This window comes from Pezoporus flaviventris, unplaced genomic scaffold (assembly GCF_033815535.1).
Source record: "Pezoporus flaviventris isolate CSIRO_AGI_PZ_B2104156 unplaced genomic scaffold, CSIRO_AGI_Pfla_v1 ptg000070l, whole genome shotgun sequence".
Taxonomy (NCBI): domain Eukaryota; kingdom Metazoa; phylum Chordata; class Aves; order Psittaciformes; family Psittacidae; genus Pezoporus; species Pezoporus flaviventris.
The window spans coordinates 7171434-7191774 of NW_026892618.1; the positions used below are offsets into that span (position 1 = coordinate 7171434).

Sequence of the window (20341 nt, forward strand, 5' to 3'; positions counted from 1 at the left end):
CAGCGCTGGGTTTCCCTCCAGAGCATTGTTGTAGCCATCAGTATGGGATAAGGACTCCTAGCCTTGCATGGAGACTGATCCCACTGAGAATCCTCTATTGCACACAAATGCGTCTGAGCAATAAGGTCTTGACTGATTCTGCACTTTACATGGATGTAAAGTAAATCTACCCTGCTGTATATCTCACAGATTAGCTTCTGGCCTAGAAGAGGAAGGGGAGTAATTTTAATTTTTGCTCCTCCTGTGAAGCTGGATATTGCACAGGACAATTCAAGCATCAGTTGTTAGGCAAGTGCCCGGGAGTTGAACCCTCCCCCTCAGCGAGCTATTGTAGAGTGAATGGGGTCTTTGTTACATGGCAAAGAGATGCAAAAACAGTTCAACAACAAAGCATATGTGAAAGTGCAGCATTTATCATTCCTTCAAACTCCATGATTTAAGGAACTCCAGCTCATGATCTGGGATCTTCAAACTTGGCAGCACTTGGCGAAGCAGTAGTTCTCCACAGACCCTCGGTAGGGGTGCTGTGAGAGTACAATGGCTAAACACAAAGTCAGGCTTAGGAGTGAGAGGTCTGGGAGGGAGGCATGGGGTGCGGGGGGTCTGTATTTGTCCACAGCCTTGAAAGTTCTCGAGACCAGACCCTGCAGCAAGGCTCGGATTTGTGGTGGGTTTAAGGGAGGGATTTGGAAAGTGTGCTTTAATTTCAGTTTTGGAGTTCCAGGGTAGCCCCCTGTGAGGCACAGACACAAGCACTGCAAGTTCTTCTGGTTAAGAGTGACCACCCCCCATAATCCGTAATCTCTGCCAGCTAGGCAGGCTGCTCAAAAGCCTGCTCTATGTTTCATGTGCAGGTAGCAGGACCAGGATGAATGCACGAATTCAGCACAGCTGTTACGTGTTACCTGTGCCTTCTGCAGTGACAGAAGTGGCTGTGCTGAGGTTGGCTTCATCCCAGGAGTCACTTTCTCCCTCCTTCTGCACCTTTGTTTTCCTTCTCTTTATTCAGTTTCCTCAGCAGTGGTCCATGAGCCAATGTAGAGCCCAACTCTGCAGAGCAGGGTTTGTGCCATTTTTGTGTAAAAAGCCCTTTGCAGATACTGCAGCTTTTTTTGCTCTTGTCTCCTCCCTCCTTGCCTTTACCTCTGGCAAAGTCTGCCCTCGCTGATATCAAAAAGCAGAACTGGAGCTGGTCAGGCCTGCACCTGGTATTGGTACTTATTGGACCATTGGTTAGAGCTTGGGCTCTTGCAGAGAGGGAGGAACCCCACCTATCACAGCCAATGCCACGGTGTTTCTATCTTAGCAAAGCACAGACAATAGGTATGATAGAAGTCCCTGGAACAGAGGTTTATTGAGAAAACAACTGCTGCAGTGGTCACACACACACATGTACTCTGCCTGCTCCTACTGACCCCATGCCCATTGAGGAGGAGCTTGTTCACACACAAACCCTGCCCCAATTATATGTGTATGTGTAAAAACTGCACATATTTGTTCTATATTGTGACATGTTTGATCTATAGCGATTGCAATTTCTATGCCTGCTTTCTTAACATTTTGAAGGACCTAGAAGAGATGTTCTTTCTTGGATTTAAACTGCAGAACCCGTGCTGTCTGACTGCTAGAGAGCGTTTGGAGGGAGGGGGCTGTCTTCCAGGAGAATTTAAAGACTGGGGGGAAAACACTTTTGTACAAAACATTGTTTTTCTCTGGCCTAAACTTGTCCCTCTCTGCTTAGAGTGGGAGGTGTCAAACATCACACTCCTTTGTTTACCCTTCTCAAAATTGAGAGGCTGGGGTCATTCACCCTGCAGTCCTGGTGGTGTGCATCTAGTTTGGGATTGGCTCCGCTGCTTGAGCACCAAAGACAGCCTGCCTTCAGGGACACAAATCCAGCCTCAACTCCTCGCATGCCTCTTGCTTGTCTCTGGGCCAGGTGATTAATGGGTCTGTGGGCTGGGGAAAGATCTCACCACAGGGGTGCCCTACCGTAAGTTCCAGTGGGTGCAGGAGCCTGAGTGCCTCCTGGCCACCAGGAGCTGGTCACTGTGACAGCGATGGAGATGGGGCTGAGTTAGACGAATCATGCATGTCAAACCTGTGACTTTGTTTTTTGCTGCTCAAACACGCATTTCTTTCTGCTTGGGTTGATTGCTCAAGATGTAGGTTTCCAACCAGTGCTAAGTCTGGACCTTCAAAGGTGTTTCTGTGCCCACTCTCACAAAACAGCTGCTGGAGTCAGTAGGAGCCAGGACTCTCAATACCTTTGCTATTGTGAGCCTCTTGTGCTGTTGTGAGGTATCTGGCTGTTCCCTAGGACTTCTGTGGATCTATCATGAACAAACAAATGTCAGATGGGATCGTTCAGCAGGCACTGTCTGTACTTTCTGAAACCCATGGAAAGAAACGAAGGGCAGCTTAGCATCGGGCATTGATTCATTTTCTTGCTCCGGTTCCTGTCCACTTGTTTATTCAGGTGCACTTACATGTTTTTCTCAGCCATTGGCACCAGCAGCTCTGAGCTGGAAAATGCTCAGGGACAGGAGAAAAAGAAGAGAGAGGAGTTGTATCACCCCACTATGTGTTTGGTGATGTAAAATAAAGCCTCTAACTAGTTTCCTTGTTATGCATCAGTCTTTCCTAAAGAAAAGGGAAATATTACCAGGCCCTACATATTAAAGAGCTCAGTTTGGTACTGAAGGATAAATTAGTGGCTCATTTTGAGATGAAATGGCCATTGCAATAAAATAGAACTTTCTTATTTTAAGAATTAACAGTTTCAAGAACCAGCTTTTCTTTTCAATTATGGAAAGATACACAGGGCAAAGTGCAGTATAATCAGTGGACTAACAAGTATAAAACTAGCATGCAGAAAGAAGCTCCCAAACAAGATGCCTTAGAAACACCCAAGACAGTAAAGGACAGTGTTCTTTATGGTGACATGATTTAGTGGTGGATGTGGCAGTCCTGGGGTAATGCTTGGACTTGATGATCTTAGAAGTCTTTTCCAAGCAAGCTGATTCTATGAGTCTATGGAGTGTGCTCCCATCACCTAGGGCTAGAGCCACAGCCTTTTAGTAGCTTAGAGGAAATCCCCTAGGTCTCAAGTCATGCAGTTTTTGACTTTCCTGTCTGATGTTCAGTCCTCATTTCCACTGGTGAGTGCATGCATAGGTTGGCCCTGAACTGGACCATAGGGGACGGCATGATGTAGCTGGAGTGAAATGCAGCCTTTGGGTTTCCTATTCAAGATGAAATACCTGTAAGGCAGAGGTAAGTTGAGATCTCCAGCTCAGGCTGCTCTCTGTGCTCTCCTCCTGAGTAAAGGCAGCACTTTGCAAAGGACCAGGGCACTATTCATGATATACTTATATACATATATATATATATATGGTACAAAGCCTCATCTCCAGTTCAAGACTGAGGCGTGCCTTGGGAGCTACAGATGCCAAAAGCTTGGGGACAGAGTGACCACAAGAATTCACTGTGGGCTCCAGCTGAGTGCACATGCCAAGAGGTTGTGGGACAATCCAGCTGGAGGCAGAACAATGGGACTGGGGCTGCAACTGGCACAGGGAGCGGGGTCAGTGCAGTGAAGAGGAAACAGGTTGTTGCTTGGTAAAATAAAAAGCAAATTTGGCTGGATGATGCTTGCTCATCCACAGGGGAGTAGGAGAGCAGAGAGGCTGGAGTCCAAGAAGGCTTGGATTGGCTGGGGAACACCCTGAGTGGTACAACCCTATGCCTGCAGCACTATAAACACAGGAATGAGGAGAAGGAAGGAAACTTTGGGACTTCTTGTCTGCTTCCTGGGAGAAACAGCAACAGCAGCAGGTGGCCTGGAGACCTTGGAAGGAGAGAAGCTGCATCCTGCCTTCCCTCCTGACTGTCCTTCCAGAGGAACCACCTCTCTGCGGGTCTCCCATGAAGATGTGGACTCCCTTCCTCCTGAGCTGCCTGCTCTACACCCTGAGGATAGTGGCACAACCGTAAGTGCCATTTAAAAACCTGGTCACTGGTAGCTGTGATGCTGAGGAGGGGGCTAGAGTAGCAGGGGAGAGTGTGGGACCCCAGGAGTCATCTCCTGGAGGGGATAGGCATGGGGTGGTATATGCGGCATGTCACAAGCCTTTCAGGATCCTCCTGAAAGAGAGAACCTCTCTCATGGATATCACCATGTACAAGAGCTAGGTGAGGACTGGTGTTGGGAACAAGAGGAGTGAGGGACTGTGGTCTGAGGCAGGCTGAAGGGAAAGGTGTAAGATAAAGTGAAGGGCAAAGGGAAAGGGCTGCAGGGCTGGGGATGATCAAGCAGGCAGCAGTCTGCTGCCAAGGTAGTTGAGGAGCCATCTCAAGGCAAGAAGGGAAAATCCTTTTCTGTTTTCCATGTGTACTGGGAGCACCTAAATATGACTTGGCTGCACAACTGGGGCAGTAGCTTTTGCCTGCCCTGGAGTGATGGTGGTGGAGGGGCACCCCAAAACACAGGGGGATCACCTGCCATGGTGGACATCACTGAGGTGACACTCCTTGAGAGGCATCCCCCCCAAATGCTGAGGTTTCCCCAGGAGGGCGGGGGGACACCCCATGTCCTGTTTCACGATGCTAGAGGTGACACTGATGGAGCTGCTTCCCATTTTGGGTTTTCAGGTCACCTGAAACTGACTGTGAGAGGCTCACACTCTCATTGTTAATCTGTCCCTCTCACTCCAGCAGAGCATCACCACTTCCCCCAGGGAGGTGGAAAGCCCTCCTGCTTCCTCAGACCACAGAGTATTAGTGCCAAGAGTGGGTGAGATTACTCCCAGGATGTGATGCTTTATTTCCTCACTGCAGGAGGTACCTGATCATTGTTCCAGCTGCACTGCCCTACCCCTCTTCCCAGAGGGTGTGCTTGGACCTCCGTGGAGTGGAGAAGCCTATTCGTGTGGCCTTAACTCTTGTGCACCCATCTGGCAACCTCAGCCTCTACCGCAAGGTTGTCCGGAACAACTGGATCTTTGAGTGCTCCAGATTTCAGGTCAGGATCATTGCTGGCAGTGACCTCTAGCTGGCAGCTTCCACTGTGCTCTTTTGGCTCTCCTGTGAAAAGGATGCACTGTCACAGGGTGTCATTTGTGAATTGGGATGCAGGGAAAGCCAGAGCTTTCATCTCAGACAGCCTCCCATCATGTCTACTTTGCTCCAAGGTTCTCTTTAGGGCTGGGAAATGTGCTGGAAGACTGGGAAGTACATAGGAGGGTGCACACACAAGCTCAGTACCAGCCTTTCTGATATGTCAAACTCACAAACCTTATTTTCTATTATTTCTTCTTCATTATTCTTAATGCTTAAGAGTGAATTTCAGCCTCTGTGACCCACACACTCTAGGAAATGGATTTCTTATCAACATAGACCTTCTCTTCCCGGGGGTTGTCTTCTCCATCTCACTCCATGCAGGTTCTAGTAGCAGCCCTGTGAAGAGGCAGACACAATTTCTGTGCCAGAACAGGTTCTCTTTCCCTCATTTCCAATGTCTGTCCCACATGCTTCCATAGGCACAGCCCTCAGCCACTGAGGGGACATCCTGTGCTGGCCTTCAGAGCATGACTGGGGAGAGGCTGGCCTCACTGTGCAGCAGGAGCAGGGAGAAGAGCACTGCTCTGATACCATCTTGTCCTCTCCTACTGCCTGCTAACCTAGTGGCTCCTGTTTTGTGTCCTTAGGTCCCCCAGCCTGCAGGCAACCAGGAGGTGGGCACTGTCCATCTGCGCATCTCCAATGGCCACTACTTCAGTGTAAATGAAGAGAAGCAAGTCCTGATCCATAGAGCTGGCACAGGCACCTTCATCCAGATGGATAAAGCTGTCTATAACCCAGGACAGACAGGTGAGCACTGCATGGAGCACCTCGACAGTTTCCTTGCCTTGACTTGCCTGGACTTTGTTCCCAGTTTCCCATGAGCAGAGTGAATTGTGTCATGTGGCCTCCTTGGGTACAGAGGGGGAAGGCATCTACTGCCGTCTGGAGAGATGTACCTGTGCAGCATGATTTAGGGGTAGGAGGAGACTGGAAAGGTTAGTTTCACGTGCTCTAGGAGCAGAGATGAGTTAAGAGGGAGCAAACCCGAACATAGTCTTCTCACCAGGACTGGTGTGCTCACACTGCAGATGAAGGGAACCCAGATGTAGGCTGTGGGAAAGATGCGAGGCTGGCTGCTGGGCTGCTGCTACACATCTGGGGGAAGAGCTGGTGCGCAGGGCTGAGAAAGGAGTAAGGGGGGCTGCAGGGCAGGCGTGGGGCTGCTGGTAGAGCTGCGTGAGGAGATGTGATTCTGGGGAAAGGCAATTGCTGGGCAAGTCCATTCCTGGAAGCACTCAGTCTCTATAATGTGCTCCATTTTCTCCCTTCAGTGAAATTCCGGATCGTGACGCTGACCCAAGACTTTTCTCCTGTTAACAAGAAGGTAAAGCCTGTCTAAGTGGAGATGAGAAGTCTCTGGGCTCCCTATGCCAGTTCTGCCTCCTCTGCCAGCCCCACACTGTGGAGACTGAGACAACCCTGATCCCCGCACCTAGGGCAGCCAACACCAACCCCCTACTAAAGTGGGGACAGCGGCACCCGTTTGCCATCGGCTTTGCTGTCACTCTCATGGGACAGCTGCTGGCTGGTGGGAGGGTTGGTGCTGCTGGTGGGGAGTGTGCCAGCACCCCCTGCTAGCTGAGTTAGTACAGGGCAGCCCTGGAGCTGCATGAACCTGACCCTCCTTCCTCCCACCAGGGCTCCTGGGGACATCTGTGGGCTGCTGGCCGTGGGTGCAGTTACCAGATGGGTTGTGCACAGACTTGGCCAGACATAAAGCTCCCCTCCCACAGCACTGGGAAGCTCAGCGCTGTGTGGAGTGTGTTGCACCTAAGGGTGGCAGGAGGGTCAGAAGCAAGCTGTGATGCATCTGCACAATCTGAAGAAAACGGATACAGGGAAGGATATAGACGAAGTGATCATAAAAAAAAGAAAAGAGAGAAAACAGTATGACTAAATCATACTGGCTTGTTGCTGTTAGCAGCTCATGCTCCCTGCGTCAAGGGAGTGAGAAGTTGCCAGAGGCTTGCATATGTGTTAGCCAGGAAATCACAAGACTAACATCTTCCTATGGGAAGCAATTATACCTGCAGCCAGAAGCTGTGGCTATTTCACACTCCTCTGTCCTCAAGCAGTTTAAGGAATTCATGCCATGACAAATAAATACTGAAGGGTACACGTGAGCAGAAAGTTGGATCAGATCCTTCAAGGCTGAAATAAAGGGAGAGGTTCTCCCAGCTTCTTTATTGCTGATTTCATTTCATCTTTTTTTTGGGCTATAGATGAGGGCCTAGGATCACATTCTCCTTTCTAATATAAGAGATAAGGTTTATCTCTTATATTAGTTAGAAAACAGAGCAAGCAATGCATTTGTTTCCATGCCCAAAATTGGTTCATGATGACATTTGACCATAAATGTTCAATATCTATGTATAAGTAAATTAGCATTAGAAAAATGCTGTGATGAACATTTGAGAGTTCATGTTTAACCAAAGTTATTATGAGGCTTATGTGCACTGCAGCATTAAAGCTATAATACATTGTAAATTAGATGTTTTTTTCCAGCATCAGCATTAGATTCACGTTATGAAAATAGTTAACCTGCACTTTTGTTTCAATGGAAAAAGAGCTGCCTGTGATAACTTGCATGGAAGCTTAGGATGATGAATGTTGTGGATAATATGTGGCCTTCTGTTTACAGACAAATTACTCTCCCAAGCTCCTGTTCCTGCCTCCTTATGCCATGTGCTCCCGAATCATGTCCTTCACCACTGCTGCTTCCTGGTAGCTGCAGTGATATAAGAAAAATCATAGAATTAATAGGCCTCAAGGGGCTGAAGTATGTCTTTCTTTGTCCCTCCCTGTTACTGTCAGCTGCAGTCATCAGTAATTCACATCTCCTAGTCTTACCTACTAGGCCAGAGATTTTACAGGAAAATGTGGGGTGTATTCTTCCTATAGGTGATGCAGGTTTTGCTAATTTTTGTGATTAATGTTACAAAATGTATGCCTTTTAATATTATGAACTTGGGATGATAGTATTTGTGAGTCTCTCTATTTTTCTTCTTTTTTAAATAACAAATTCTAGCTTTCACAGCTGTAGAGTTCCTATCAAAGTGCGTCTTAAACATTCAAAAGCAAATCCAAAGAATAGCAACATAAATATTACATATTTTCCTTACTGCTTCAAAGTCATTCTCTTGGTTTCAGTAGGATCAAGCTCCTTCTATTATAATGTTTGGGACTGGTGATGTTGTCATAGTATATGGGCTGGGTGGGTAAGATAAGTTGATATGAAGGTTGCTTTGTTATGCCAGTGTCTGACATTGCTGTCTGTTTGCTTTGCAGTACTCCGTGGTGGAAGTCCAGGTGGGTGCTTCAGACTCCTCAGGTACTACGAGGAGAGGTACTTCAGTATGGATAATACCTAGGCCACTGTCTTACTGATTCAAGTTCCTTTTCTTAGGGTCTGTGTATACACATGCACATGCATACTGTGCCACATTCTTCCTGTTAACAAGCCTTGACAATCCAAATGGATCAACTTCCATCCATTTCTACATACAGAAATGCCCAGGCTTCAGCTAACTCTTACACTTCATCTTTATGTAAGGCTAGAGAGTCCAAATATCAGGACCTTTCATAACTACTTTATCAGTGGCAGTACAGCGTAGAGTAATCCTGGGTGGGTTGGGTTCACCCATTCTGTTTGTGCTTCAGCACTTGAGTCACTTCAGCACCATCTGGGAAAAAAACAGCAGGAATCAGTGAAAGCCTCTGAACCCTGATGGCTGCCTCTTCTTTCCTTCCCTTGAACTGCAGGACCCAAACCACAATCGGATTGGCCAGTGGCTGGATGTGAGACCAAAACAGGGCATTGCAGATCTCTCTTTCCAGTTAGCTGATGAAGTCTCTCTGGGGACCTACACCATCAGTGTGGTGAACTCGAAAGTGTCCAGTACCTTTAAGGTGGAGAAAAGGGGTAAGATGGAGTGTGGAGAACAAAAAATAGGGTGGGAAAATTTGCATGTTTCTGTCTGCATAACAATATGTAGCCAAACATCGTGAACTGTTATTTACTGCCTGAAAGCTAGGATTAAACACAATCTATAGAGTGGGCAACACCAGAAATGTACACAGGGGAGACTGTTCTGGAGGTTCCTGGAGAAGGTATCTGCTAACAACTAGGCTGGCACAAAGTGAGAATACACTAAAGACCTCTGCAAGACTGTTCATATGTTGGGGGGGGGGGGATGGAAAGGGGATTCTTTCTTTGGTTTCCCTGTTGTTTGTTAGTCCTTCTTTTACCTCATGAACCTGTTCTTTCATGGGAACCCAGCGTTACAGAAACCCAATCTTCCCTTTTGTCATTCCATGTCTACGTAGCCTGTAGCCTTTGATGGAGTAACTCTGTATTTTTGTTCCAGTGTTGCAAAAGTTTGATGTTTTCTTCGAGGGACCAGCTCAGATTTATGCTACAGATAGAACTTTCCCACTGCGTGTGTGTGGCAGGTAAGGAGGATGTTCAGGGGAAAAGAAAGAGCTCAACAAAACTGTGTCTCTCTTTCTGTGTGTCTTCTTTCTCTTAAATCCGTCAAGAAGGGCCAAACAGAGTCATTCCTTTTGAGGAACCCCAAATACTGTAAAAGTCAAACTGATGGGTTCTTCCTTAGGGAAGTGGTACATGAGCTACACGGGAAAGACCATCCAGCTATAGGGAGACTTGTCCTAGGCAAGCTCTGGAAGCTGTCTGTCCAGCCTCAAGAGACCTTATGTGGGGAAAACCATGTATCTGATATGGGACTGATCTGCTGAGGTAAAGGAGCATGAACTGGTGTTTCTTTATAAGGTTATGCTGTTCCCTCTCACATGCTACTGAACCACCTTCTTAGAAGCAGCAGGTGGGTTTCTCTAGTTATACAGCCGTTAGCAAAAAGTGAGCAGATGAGGGCTGAAGGAAGGCATGATCTCAGATGGCATAAGCATGAAGGAAGAAGGAGAATGATCTGGAAAGCACTTCGGAGGCAGATAAAGGAGGTGAGCTCAACTGAGGCTGGTGGTAGTCCAGAGACTTTTGGTATCCCATAGCTGCTGATGTGACATAATTTCTCATTAATGGGGACATTTAAAATCAGACCATATGAAACTCTACTAGGAAACAGCACAGCACTCTGCATCCCCATGGTGGGTCATCAATGCCTTCTTGTTACTGATACTGTCAGGAGTATTGCTCCAAAGGGAAAGCCAGAGAGAAGTCAAAGCAAGGAAAAGCAGCAAGGCAGGAAGGGGAGATGTGTGCACTGACAAGGGCGCACTTCTGCTGTACCTTGCAAACAACAGCAGAGCAGGTCTGATGGTGGAAACAAGAGTCCAGACCATGAGATAAGCCCATGGTGAGACAAGTCTGGGATCACTCTGGGCTTAATTACTGCCATACCCTGCATTTGCTGTTGCTCTCTGCAGGTACATGGGTTTCTGCTGCTTTCACACCTGAGCTAGCATCTTCACTGTGCTCTGCACTGTGTGGGCACATCAGCTCAGGTCAGCTGTCTGTGTGCACCTGCAGCTCCAGGAAGCAAGCAACCAGAAGTGGGAGACCTTTGGAGAGGATGGGTCCTTTCCTATCTGTGTTTTGTTTCTGCCTCTGTTGGACACAGAGTTGTGCTATTGCACTCCCTGACCAGACAGTGTACTGTATTTTCATTTATGCCTGCCTGCATGCCACCTGCATTAAGACCTTCATCAGGAAGGCCACCTATGTGGAGCAAAAAACACAGCTCATCTGCTCAGCAGCTCCTCTGGTGTTCTCCTTGCAGGTACACCTACGGGAAAGCAGTGCAAGGGACCATGAGGGTCAGTTTGTGCCAGAAGGCAAGGAGGCGTCTTCAAAATTCCAGCAAGGACATCTGTAGGGAATACAGCGGTCCGGTGAGTAAAATCCTGGAAGATACATGGGTAGTGAAGGAGCTCCACACAGAGCTAAGTGTCAATTGGTAAACAGGATGAACTGCTATGTAGGGAACATTTGCCAACCTCTGTAATGTATAGGTACACTAGTAAGTAAATGTTTTCACTCAATGAATGCAGTTGTTGCTGCCCAGACCAACAGAGAAGCCTTTACTCCCCAGAAATTCTTCTCTGCAACTTCGTTAATGATAAGGCTTGGAAAAGAGGAATCTCACAGAGAGATATGTTTTTTTTTTTTTCTGGAAAGAAGGGTAACTTGCCAGAAATAAATAGAGCTTTTTTAGTTGCAAAATCACTGCATTAAGGGGAACCTATCTTGGAGCTGCACAAGGACACTAATGTATGGTGGAGACCTGGGTAACTCCATAGCCAAATCACACAGTAGCTTTTATACTTTGTTTTCTCTTGTTATATATTTACACATTGTGTATTTTTATACTTATCCTATTACATCTTTCCATTCCTAACAAAGTAGTTCATAGCTGGGCTTATCCCTACATATATAGTTGAAAACTTTCCATGCTTTGTCATTTTTTCATGCTTTGTCATTGTGACTCATTACTGTAGTTGTAATCTCCCAGCTTTGGTAATGATTCTTTACTTTGAATTTTTATTTGATTCTGCAGTTCTTCTAGCTGTATTTATTAAAATTCTCATAACTTTGCTCTGTGAGCCAGTTAGTTCGGTCTTCAGTTTTCTACTAAAGCTGGAAGGTTGCCAGCATTGTAACTGTGATAAAACTGTGATGTGTGTTTTGCTTTATATTACACCAATATGAATTGCACGTATTCATGCATATAAAATAGGAAATACAGAATTTAAAATGTGAACCGTATCTATCTATATACGTGTCTGCATTATTGTTACAGTCCACAGTTATGATGGAAGTACCTTTTACCTTCCCTTCTCCCCAGTCCCAAATAATATCACTTCCTATTGCAGACTGCGAGCAAGGGGTGCTTCATGCCTTCTGTAAGCACGTCAGTCTTCAATCTGGCTCCTGGTGAGGAAGACGGCAAGCTCTACGCAGAAGCCTCTCTCACGGAGACAGGCACAGGTACCCAGGAGCTCAGCAGAGGAGGTGCAAGGGTGTGAGAGACCATTCTAGGGGTGTGATGGTCAGGGTGGGTGCACCTCTGCCTCTCCTCCACCGGTGCTGGGACCATCGCAGGACACGAGAGCAGTCCTGCCCGAGGAACTTGCTGTGCCTACAGAGCTGCTCTGTCAGCAGCAGGTGGGTGAGGTGTGGTTGGGAGCGTGGTCCATGAGGCCAGAAAGGGGCGTGGGGACCACTAAAGGAGTTACCACAGGAACAGCCCTCAAACCTTGAAGGGTGATGCTGTTGGGGAAGGAAGTTTGAGACACTCTGCTTAGAGGGGCTGGGAATAACAAAGTGAGATTAAACTAGAGTGCAGTAGTCACCTCCAGTGCTGATCCTGCTTCTGTTGCACTCTGCGTTCCAACAGGGGTGCAGATCAACACCTCCAGCCAAATCCTCATCTCCAGGACAGCTGCAAGGGCAGTGTTTGAGACACCAAATGCATATTACATCCCTGGAGTACCCTATAAAGGGAAGGTGATTTTTTTTTTTCCCCATCTTCTTCCCTACCATCATTTGCCAAGGAATTTAGTGTCTAGGAAATTTTGCTGACCCAAAACATTTCCTATTCCCCAGACAGAGTGTTTTACCTTGCAGTGTGTCACGTTACTTGACAGCACAGCTCCGGTTTCTGCATTTCAGATTCCCTGATGTGTTTACCTCTCCAGCTTCTGCTGAGAGGGATAAGTGATGTCTCAACAGGGATGCTGGGATACAAGGATGCCTCAGCATGAGCTGCTCATGCTCTAGCCACAGACACCTTTTGGAGTGGACAGGTTAACTCACCTTAACTTTAGAAATAAGGGAGTTTTATAGGTCTCCTGTGTTCTCTGTAGTCTTCTTGGGGCCAGACTGAAGTTAAGGCCACCTACTCAGGAGGCTCTATGTTTGCCAGAGGGAGGAAGGTTTTGGGTATGACACTGGAAGAAATATCTGACTTTGGGTTTTCTGCCTCATTGTGTTGTCACCAGATAAAGCTTCAGGATCACTATGGAAATAGTATGAAAAACAGAAAAGTTTATCTTGTGATAAAGTTCATGAGGCGTCGGTTTATCAAAACGTACATCACAGATGGAAGTGGAACAGCATCATTCAACCTAGACACAACTGCTTGGAACAGCTCATCAGTCTCTTTGGAGGTAAATCCCACCTCTGCGTATGGGAAAGTGAGAATTCTTGATCTCTGCCGGTGATCCCCACTCCTGCCCTGCAGCCCCCTGCCAGCTCAGGCCTGGGCAGAGCCAGCAGGAAGGCACCAAGCAGCAGCCTTTCCCAAACCAAGCTGATAACATCAAAGCACTGAAGCTGTCATTAAGCTCTTGATTTCTGTGTGTCTCTGGTCCCCTTTCAGGGAAGGTTCACACTAGAGGATCTCTCACACATGCCTCGAAAAACAGACGTCAGTTACACAAACGCTTTCCATCACCTGCAGCCCTTCCATGTCACAACCAAGAGCTTCCTGGACATACACCCACTCACAGAAACCCTGCCCTGTGAGCTGAAGCAGAATGTCCAGGTGACCTTCACGCTTAGCCGGGATGACCTGGGTGAAAACACCAGCCGCATAGGTTTTGTATACTATGTGAGTAATAGAGAACCCGGGGGGGGTGGGGGGAAGGCTGCGCTAATGCAACCAGACCCTAATGAAATGAGGGTGTAACTTAGGTCATCACTGGAGGAATGACAGGAAAAACCTGCTCTTGGAGAATGGGGTGAGCATTACACCCTATATAGCTCAGCCTGGAGGTCCTGGTATCAGGGCCCCAGTCACCTCCATGGGTGGGAGGAGGCTTCTGCTTTTGCAGCCCATCACACGCTTAGCCTCCACCAAGGCTGCATATTCTGCTGTCAAACTCTTCTCCCTTTAAAACTAGATGGAGCATCACTTTTTCACTCTGGGTATCAAACAGATGCTCAGCAGAAATGGCTTTTGGTCCAGTCTGGAGACCTGCTTACTAGAAGGGTAACACCTGAACTGTCTCTCGCTTATCTCCAGTGAGCCCACTACCCATCCATTGTCCTAACTGGACAGACCAGACCAGAATATCACATGTTAAAGCTTCTCCTCCCACACTGTGATTATCTGTAAATCTGCTGGTCCCGAGGTGGGGGTTGAGTTGGATCCACAGTTTATTTCTGAGGTTGCTTAGGAGAGCAAGATGCACATGGTGAGTGTGACTGTGCTCCAGCGGCAAACAGCAATGGGCTCATTGCAAGTCCCTCCTCCTACAGGTCACTGGGAAGGCTGGAATTGTTGTCAGGGGCCAGAGGACTGTCCAGGTTGGGAAGCTGAATAGTAAGTCTGCGGCAGCTGGACAATTCTAGGCTGTACAGTGAGAGTTGCCAGGGTGTCTCCCAGATTCCCTGAATCTAGGTCATGAACAGGGCTGGGGGGGGGGGGTGAGGTGCTGTGGAAGCAATTGTGTCAGCTGGAAGAGGCTGAAAAGGCAGAATGAGGGGTCAAATGATGGGAAGAGGGACTGGGAGGAACTGTGGGAAGATGGGGCACATGGGATCAGAAATAAAGGGAGAGGGCTGACAGAGCAGCAGGAGGAATTGGTTTGACATTGTGGGATTATGAAGCGGGAAAAAGGAGGAGGGCAGAAGGAGATCTTGGTGGGGCTGTGGTGAAAGCACTTTGCTTTTCCTTCCTTAGTGTTGAAGGGCTCCTTCTCCATCCCTTTGACCTTCACTGAAGACTTCACCCCATCACCTTCCTTAGTGGTGTATGCTATCTTCCCCAATGGAGGGGTAACAGCCGACAGCATCCGTTTTGATGTTGCCTTGTGCTTTGAAAACAAGGTGAGACTCACTCCTGCAGCTGGGGGAAAGCTGACAAGCAGGGATCAGCAGGCCTGAGGGGACAAGACCCTCAGATCCTTCAAAGAGAGAACTGGGGAGAAGAGAGAAAGGTGATGAATGCAGCACAGTGACCGCGGACCAGGAAAGGTTCAGCAGTGGCTTCTGTTCCTAGCAGTGGCTGAGCAGGGCAGACTCCAGCCAGTCGCCCTTTTAGTGTCTGTGCCACCTCTCTGCCAGTCTCCTCACTCCCCTTTCTCTCTTGTTCACATTTCCTTTCTTGGTGTGTTGCTCAAGGTCCAGGTGGGTTTCACAGCTAAAGAAGCCTACCCAGGGTCAACAGTGCAGCTCCAGCTGCAGGCAGCCCCCGGCTCCCTGTGTGCAGTACAGGCAGTGGATGAAAACATGTTCCTTGTGAGACCAGAGAGCGAGCTGACAAGCCAAATGGTGAGTGTCTGTGCAACCAGACAAAAACCAGGAGTGATGGACAAGCTGCGGGAGGCGGGAAGGGGCTGTGGCAGGGAGAACCAGAGGCTAATGGATGAAGAGGTCTTTGTATGGAGCAGAAAGTGGGGTTTGCCTGGGAGATGGCCAGGAACAGATATGTATTCTACAGGAAGGTATAGTGCAGCATCTGGAGGTATCTGCTCCTTGCCTAATTCCTGCCTGACTGTGATTTTCCCTAGGTCTATGGTTTGTTCCCTACTGCCTACCGACATGGATACCCTGCCCAAGTAGAAGAGTATTCAGATCGCTGTGTTCAGCCCCAATCCGCAACATCTCTGCTAGGGGGGAAGACACAGCATTCCTTTCAGCCTGACATCTTTAACCTCTTCCGGGTAATCATCTTGTGATTTTTCCCCACAGCTATTGAAATTATGGGCATTTATCTCTCTCCCCCATCAGTCTGAGTAGGCCTTGCCTTCTTCAGACAGCCCCTGCTGTCTGTACTGACAGCTATGCTGTCTCAAGGGATGTACAATCCCATTACGAGTATTCGCCTCCACAGATGAAGAAAACAAGATCTTGGACCAGTAAACTCCAGCTTTCTGGCTTGGGAGTGAGGTCCTGGGCTGTGTACTGTTTGTTTTAAGTATTAGAGAAAAGAGAGACAGGGAGTGACCCAAGCATTAGATCACAGATAGCTGACATGGCTTAGTTGTTAGCCTGCTCTCTGGCACTATTTTTTTGGGATGTTCTCAGGCAGATTTCTTGGTGTCTTTAAGGCATATCATCTCTAGAAAGGACTAGCCTTAAGCAGCATGGACGCAACACAGGCAGTGCCATTTGGCCTTGGACCTGGGGATCAGACCCTGTCCTCTTTTATTTAGTGATAGAGATGCACCCTAGGAGGCTCTTGCACGTCATAGAGACATCTCTTGTGTTTGTGTACAGGCCCATGTCACAGCCTTGGGAGCTGAATGGGGATTTCATCCAGCTATTCCCTCCAGCATGCATTAAAGGATGGGGTAGGACATTGGCACCTCTTTTCTGTGCCATTGCCACTGGAAATGCATTAAAGGATGGGGTAGGACATTGGCACCTCTTTTCTGTGCCATTGCCACTGGAAATGCATTAAAGGATGGGGTAGGACATTGGCACCTCTTTTCTGTGCCATTGCCACTGGAAATGCATTAAAGGATGGGGTAGGACATTGGCACCTCTTTTCTGTGCCATTGCCACTGGAAATGAGTTGAGATGAACAAGACATCTGAGTGTTCCCCAGAAGAGAGTTGGTGGTTTAGTGACCTCCTCCTCACAGATGCGTTACTGCCTCCCTTGTCCTCCTTCTTTTCCTAACAGAACATGGGGCTGAAGATCTTTTCAAACCTTGTAGTCAAGAAGCCGCCTCAGTGCTTTCACCAGGCAGATAAGAAGCCAGCCATGGGTGAGCTGTACTTTCAGCCTACCTGGGACATGTGATCACCCAGGTGGAAGAGCACTCTGGGGTTTGCTGGTGAAGTTTGGCTCTCTGAAGAGCAGCAGGAGTGATACCACAGCTCCTGTTGGAGCAGCATTCCTGCTGCCCAGTCCACCAGCCTCAGCAGGAATGACCCAGTCCGTATAAAAAGGGTTCTGAAGAACATCAATACCTGACACTGAAAGATGGCATTCCTTTCCTGGCACAGACAAACCCAAATATGGGCCAGTATCTATTTCTAAGTGACTACCCCACAGGCTGTGTGTCCTTCCCCACCTGCATCCTCAGGGACAGTCACTTCCTTCCTCTGTGTCTGAGTTTGCACTAGGTAATCATACTAAGATGGCTTACACACCTGCTGATATTGAAATCATTGCCTGCAGAGAGTTGTGAGTATTCTGCAGACCAGCAAACAGTATTGTTATTCACAGAATTACTGAAGTGTTGGTTAAAATGGCTCTCTGATGATCCCTTGTCTCTTTAGCACCAATTCTGGGTCAGGTCAGCAAGGGGCTTTGTCTAACCAAGTCTTGGAAAACTTGCAACCAGCTCACTGCAAGATGGTTCTTCTGTTTTCACTCTCTTTTCCCTTCCTATTTTCCCCCCTTTACCACATAATCCCACTCCCTTGTGTTTTCCTCTGCCAGACTCTTCCCATGTCTCTTTTACTGCTTGCTTCGCCTCTTGCCATTGTGCTAGGATGTCTACCATTGGCAGGGATCACTTCTCCCACTTTGGTGGGACTCCTTATTCTTTCTTTCAGGGGGACTTCCTACAGAAGACCAAAGAATCACTAAGGAACAACCCCAATTTACAGCCCATGGAAGACTTCACCACTATTTCCCTGAAACTTGGATCTGGAATCTGTTCTCTGTTGGGTAAACGATATACGACTTTACAAATGGTCAGAAGGGTGATCCCTTTGATATTGAGTCTTGGCTGACTTGCCTTGTGCAAAAGCCCAGCCATAGGTGTAAAAAGAGGTCTACACGTGAGTTTCCTGGCTCCTTCCTGCACTTGTAGTGCGTCAAACTGAAGGACTAGTAGACTCTGAGGTGCAGCACTGAAGCCTACACAAGTTTAGGGAAGAGCAATACTCTTTCAGACCAAACCACCAAGTGCCACTGGGTGCACTCTACTAACCTCTCAATTTGGTGGGTGCACCAGCTAAATTTGTAGCCCTTGTTCACAGTACTTAGACTAAGACCGATGAATAAGCACTCAGGAGAATATGGTGCTGCTGCTTTCCAGATGTCATGCTGTTGACTGACACCATGCTGCTGAGTGCATGCAACTGGAATGCTTGGATAGTGTCTTGCTCAGAAGAAGAGTATGAAGGCATTGCTGATGTCATTTAGGCAGTGTTTAAATGACTCTAGTGAACAAACTGCTCAGAGCTGCCTTGCTGTGAGCCACTGGAACATAAGTCATTGGTGATTTAGCAGAGGTTGATCCAAGCATGAGGATCAGCAACACCCTCCTCACCCAGGGCCATAGGCCCTCCTCATTCCAGTGGAATGGGATGAATTTCTTCATGCAAGTGCTCTTTTCCTCTCAGCTCCAATGGCAGCAGGAGTGTCCTGGTCACAGCACCTGCTGCTGCTGCAGCATGGAAAGTCAAAACATTCTGCTTGTCTGGGAGGGGATTTGGCCTTGCCCCGACCACGAGCCTCAGAACAGTCCAGTCCTTCTTTGTGGATGTGCCACTGCCATATTCCGTCATCCGAGGAGAGACCTTTGTGCTGAAAGCTACCGTCTTCCACTACCTACAGCAGTGCATGCAGGTGTGTGCCCGTGTGGGGCAGATCTCCCATGCCATGTAGTTGTAGAGCGCATTGTACCAAGCTGTCTCTCCTGACTTGCCAGTTACTCACTTGCATCTGTCATTCCCTTAGATCAGTGTGGCCCTGGCTAAATCCTCAGACTTCCAGGTAGAGCCGTGCCGGACCTGCAGGGATAAGGAGTGTCTGTGCGCAGAGGAGTCCAAGACCTTCTTGTGGAATGTGACAGCAGTGCAGCTGGGTATGGCTGAGAAAATGGGGCTGGTGGTGGAGAACCCTAAAACTGAAGTGAGGAGGAGTGGGAGGTGCAGAGAAACTGACAGAGCCTTGCATCCCTTGGATCCCAAAGTTTGTTCTTAGTGGCTCAAGCATGTGATCCATTATGTCTTCTTCCTTTCTCTCTCCTTAGACAGGCTAACCAGAGAGGACAGGAACTAAATAGGTGGCATGGAAAACTCTCAAGGAGAGAGCTGTAGGACCAGCTGGGGAGGAAGGGACTGCATGAGTGTGTGTGTGGGAACATTGTATTGCTGGTGCTGTGCTTCAGATGCAATGAGAAGGGTACAATGAGATCCAGTGGTCTTTTGGGCCTTTTGCTGTTACAGTCATATTGTAGTGTGATGAAGTCATCTGTTAATTAGGTGACCTAGCTCCTTCATGCTTGTGGTGTCTGAAAAAGCCATTGGTACTGGCTGGCTCACCTTTTTACCAGCCAAATCGCTGAGGCCATGAAGACCAGCTACCCCAAGCATCTCAGACCGCTCTCAGTTAACTCAAGTTGACTCTAATTGGCCACAGATATAAGAAACAGGCTCTGTTCAATTTATTTGCTAGGGACTTTGAATATCACAGTGAGGATAGAGGTACTGGACACCACGCCACGCTGTGGGGGCAAGAAGCCCTTGCCATCTACCCTGAAGCGGAGGCATACACTGGTCAAACACTTGCTGGTCCGGGTCAGTATAAGAGTGGGCTTGCTTCTCTCTCTGGGTAGCTCTGCCCCTGGGGGAAGGGAGGCTGAACTCACCTAAATGGTTTTGGCTCCTCATTTTTTGGCCAGCGTTAGCATACCAAGGATGGGGCTCAGTTTGCCTTGTTCCCCCCAGGACTAGCCAAGCCTATTCCCTTCTTGTGGTACTCCTTCTTGAGCTACATTCATATATCATGTCTGTGTTTCTCTGTGTGTTTCACTGCTCAATCAACCATTGAACATGAGAGCCCCATCCCTCAGGCTTGCTCTTGCTCTCTTGAGCATGAGGCTTTGGCAGTGCAGGCCTGCCAAATGCAAGGAGGATGGAGTCCCTGACAGCCTGGGGACTAACCACTGAATTGAGACTTGAAATTGCTCCGAAATTTTGGGAATTTCATGTGTATTCTTGTTTCTCCTGTCTGATGTTCATGCTCCTGCCCTGGCAGCCAGAAGGTGTGTTAGTGGAGAAGTCTTTCAGCTCCCTTCTGTGCCCAAGAGGAGGTATGTGGACAGCCTGAACGGGTTCTGCAGCCTGAAATAACCAGAACTGAGAATAGAACAACTAAACTGTGGGAGGTCTGATGGAAGAATTCTCAAATGATTTTCCACATAGCAAATTTTGCTTCCTTTTAGACAAGAAAGAACAAGAAATGTTACTTCTACATGGCTGTCCTACTGAATTTGCCACTGAGTATAGGTCCTAAAATCCTGCTCTGTCATCTCCTTCCCATACTGCAGCC

The 20341-nt window shown here is 48.0% G+C and overlaps 1 protein-coding gene across 1 annotated transcript in view; it reads left to right on the top strand.

The window, feature by feature from the left end:
- The first annotated feature begins 3867 nt into the window (after positions 1-3867).
- Positions 3868-20341, top strand: part of LOC133278976 (alpha-2-macroglobulin-like protein 1) — a 28106-nt gene continuing 11632 nt past the window's right edge. Inside the window, exons 1-22 of the mRNA XM_061472304.1 lie at positions 3868-3992; positions 4840-5023; positions 5709-5871; positions 6396-6448; positions 8413-8433; positions 8887-9046; positions 9492-9576; positions 10881-10992; positions 11974-12088; positions 12498-12607; positions 13102-13269; positions 13482-13712; positions 14363-14426; positions 14787-14932; positions 15227-15376; positions 15616-15768; positions 16733-16817; positions 17614-17728; positions 18409-18634; positions 18746-18872; positions 19466-19587; positions 20048-20102. Coding sequence (XP_061328288.1) covers positions 3928-3992; positions 4840-5023; positions 5709-5871; positions 6396-6448; positions 8413-8433; positions 8887-9046; positions 9492-9576; positions 10881-10992; positions 11974-12088; positions 12498-12607; positions 13102-13269; positions 13482-13712; positions 14363-14426; positions 14787-14932; positions 15227-15376; positions 15616-15768; positions 16733-16817; positions 17614-17728; positions 18409-18634; positions 18746-18872; positions 19466-19587; positions 20048-20102 — 2710 coding nt within the window. The 5' untranslated portion in view covers positions 3868-3927. The remainder of the gene's footprint in view (positions 3993-4839; positions 5024-5708; positions 5872-6395; positions 6449-8412; positions 8434-8886; positions 9047-9491; positions 9577-10880; positions 10993-11973; positions 12089-12497; positions 12608-13101; positions 13270-13481; positions 13713-14362; positions 14427-14786; positions 14933-15226; positions 15377-15615; positions 15769-16732; positions 16818-17613; positions 17729-18408; positions 18635-18745; positions 18873-19465; positions 19588-20047; positions 20103-20341) is intronic.